A 2,976-nucleotide genomic window follows, 5' to 3' on the forward strand; every position below is an offset into this window, starting at 1 on the left:
GATAATAGCATGAAAGATCTGTGTTTTCTCATTTTTAAGCATTAAGACATACTATCTACAGGTCAAAAACAGATAATAGTATGAAAAATATGTATTTTCTAATTTAAAGTATAAAAACGTACCATCTCGGGATCCAAAATAGTACTGGAGATCTGTGTCTATTAATTTTTTAAAAACTGCTTAAAATTGCAGACATATAAATTCCTCATGCGGCTCCCTTCACCTACTGACCAAATATGGATAGTACTACGTACTATTAAATATGAAATAAATCGCATCAGAATTATTTGATACCACATTCCTCCTAAAGCAGCTCCACTGGCTTCCAATGAGTTTCTGGGTCCAATTCAAAATGCAGCCCTATACGCTTTGGGTCCAACCTATCTTCGAGACTGCATCTCCTTCTATGAACCAGCATTGAGATCTGCTGGGGAGGCCCTTCTCTCGGTCCCACTACCGTCTCAAATAAGGTTGGTGGAGAGGAGAGAGAGGGCCTTTTCGGTGGTGGCAACACGGCTCTGGAATGCCCTTCCAAGAGAGATCAGGCTAGCCCCCCTTGCTTCAAGCTTTCCATTCCAGTTTAAAAACATGGGTTTTAAAACAAGCCTTTGATCTTACATAGATTTTTAGGGTTAGTCCGAGGACTTACTGTTGGTGTTATGTCGGCACTGGGTAGGTATGTGTCAACTGGAAACAACTTTTTATCTATAACTGCATTTTATGAATTGTAATGTTTTACATTTTGTATGTGCGTGATCGTAATTTTATCATTTTATTGTTGTAGATTTATGTATTGTCTATATGAGGCACTTCACAGTATTTTGTTAGCCACCCCGAGTCCCTTTGGGGAAGATGGTGGCAGGGTAGAAATAAAATTTATTATTATTTATTATACAGCCGAATAATAGACAAATACGGGGTACGAAGGTAGTGTCACTTCTGCACCTCAATCCGGGTGGGCTGTTTCAGCACTTCACCAATGTGTTAGAAGTGATATGGTGACACTTCCTTTTTGTCTGTTTGCTTCAGATGGTGGCAGGGTAGAAATAAAATTTATTATTATTTATTATACAGCCGAAAAATAGACAAACACGGGGCATGAAGGTAGTGTCACTTCTGCACCTCAATCCGGGTGGGCTGTTTCAGCACTTCACCAATGTGTTAGAAGTGATATGGTGACACTTCCTTTTTGTCTGTTTGCTTCAGCTGATTTCCAGAGGTTGGTAAATGCTACATCAAGCTGAAATGGCATGTTTTCAGGCAGTTTGGGCCATCCTGGGTAAATTGGGGATAGAAAATACCGCCTGCCCAACAGCATTTAAGAATTCGAGTGAATGGTAGAGTATGTTATACTTATTTGGCACAAGTTGCCATTTGAATACAGATCTAGACACATTTCATTATTTTTGAATGTATATTTTCTGATTGTATATTAGATTGTGTCAAATAATAAAATGATTTTTTTTAAAGGGGGTTGTCCGAGAGCAGAGCAGGTCTGGGCCAACTTGAGCCCTCCAGGGGTTTTGGACTTCAACTCCCACAATTCCTAGCAGCCTACCCTGGAGGGCTCAAGTTGGCCCAGACTTGGTATAGAGCCAACCTCAGGTACAACCTTTCCTGATTCGAGTGTTTTTCCATCACTCTTTGTCATATCGAACACGCTCTGACCTGTTTTGGTTTTCATCTGTGACATTATTGAGGGATTTTTGTCTCAACTGTGAGGGGAAAAACCAGTGGTGCAAACAAGGCCCGCCTCGCCTCACCTGCCCAGGTTTCGTGCTTTGGGATGCGGTAGTATTGGTTCCCGAAGGGGTCGCTGCCTACATACTCTTTCGCCGGACCCGAAGCGCGGAGCCATGCGGAACGCAACAGCCGCCAAACGCCGCTCATGGCGCCGAAGCTCTGGCAGGCCGCAGGAAGGACACGCCCCCTCAGAGAGGCCCCGCCCTCCACGTACATCACGCCCCTAACTCACAGAAGCCCCGCCCACAAGGAAGGAACCGCCGGGATACAAGCCACGCCCCAAACTCAAAGAAGCCCCGCCCATAGGGAAAGTAAATCGTTCGGCTATAAGCCACGCCCCCAAACTCGAAGAAGCTCCGCCTACTAAAGGAAAAACAACGTTGGTCGACAAGCAACGCCCCATATTCAATGAAGCCACACCCACTAATAAAAGACACCGTTGGGCGACAAGCCTCGCCCCCAAATTCGACGAAGCCCCGCCCACTAAAAGACAACCTTGGGCAAAACGTCACGCCCCCATTCTATGAAGCCACGCCCAGTAAAGGGAAGATAATGTTGGGCTAAACGCCATGCCTCCGAACTCGAAGGAGCTCCGCCCACTGGGGAGACAACGTTGGGCTAAACGCCACGCCCCCGCCCACAAGGAAAGAAACCTTTAGGTTTACAAGCCACGCCCCCGAGCTCCATGAAGCCCCGCCCACTAGAGAATATACCTTTGGACGAACTCGACCAAGCCCCGCCCACTAAGGAGAAGGCACAGTTGGGCGAAACGCCACGCCCACTACAGAAGACATTGTTGGGCTACAAGCCACGCCCCTGAACTCGACGAAGCCCCGCCCACTAAGGCGAAGACACTGTTGGGTCACCTCTCCATCTTCCTTATGGCAGAAACCCCGCCCCTAAATTAGGTGTAGACCGAGCCGTCGTTTTTGTACTTCAGCTCCCAGAATACCTTTTCATTGGCCAACGCAGCTGAGGCTCTTGGGAGTTGAAGTCCCAAAGCCCGTAGGTCTGATTTTTTATTATGGCTCACTAGTTCACTTTGTGGAATTCTGGGATTTGTAGTCCAAGGAGGGGCATTGCTAATCCTCAACCACGGAGATTTGAGGCTCGTTGAACTACAAGCCCCAGATTTCTAGAGAGAGAAACGAAGGCAGCTAAACTGGGTCAGAATTCCTGTCAGGTGATCCGTGTCGACGTCGAAGCAACAACGTTCCCCATTGGCCGAGAGAC

The 2,976-nt window shown here is 46.7% G+C and overlaps 1 protein-coding gene across 2 annotated transcripts in view; it reads right to left on the reverse strand.

The window, feature by feature from the left end:
* ndufaf2 (NADH:ubiquinone oxidoreductase complex assembly factor 2) overlaps nucleotides 1–1,955 on the reverse strand; it is a 55,654-nt gene extending 53,699 nt beyond the window's left edge. The window contains exon 1 of one of the 2 annotated variants that reach the window (XM_008102865.3): nucleotides 1,764–1,955. In XM_008102865.3, coding sequence (XP_008101072.2) covers nucleotides 1,764–1,890 — 127 coding nt within the window. In that variant the 5' untranslated portion in view covers nucleotides 1,891–1,955. The remainder of the gene's footprint in view (nucleotides 1–1,763) is intronic. The other variant, XM_003216240.4, reaches the window with a different exon arrangement.
* Between the last annotated feature and the right edge of the window lie 1,021 nt (nucleotides 1,956–2,976).

This window comes from Anolis carolinensis, chromosome 2 (genome assembly GCF_035594765.1).
Source record: "Anolis carolinensis isolate JA03-04 chromosome 2, rAnoCar3.1.pri, whole genome shotgun sequence".
In the NCBI taxonomy this organism is placed as follows: Eukaryota; Metazoa; Chordata; class Lepidosauria; order Squamata; family Dactyloidae; genus Anolis; species Anolis carolinensis.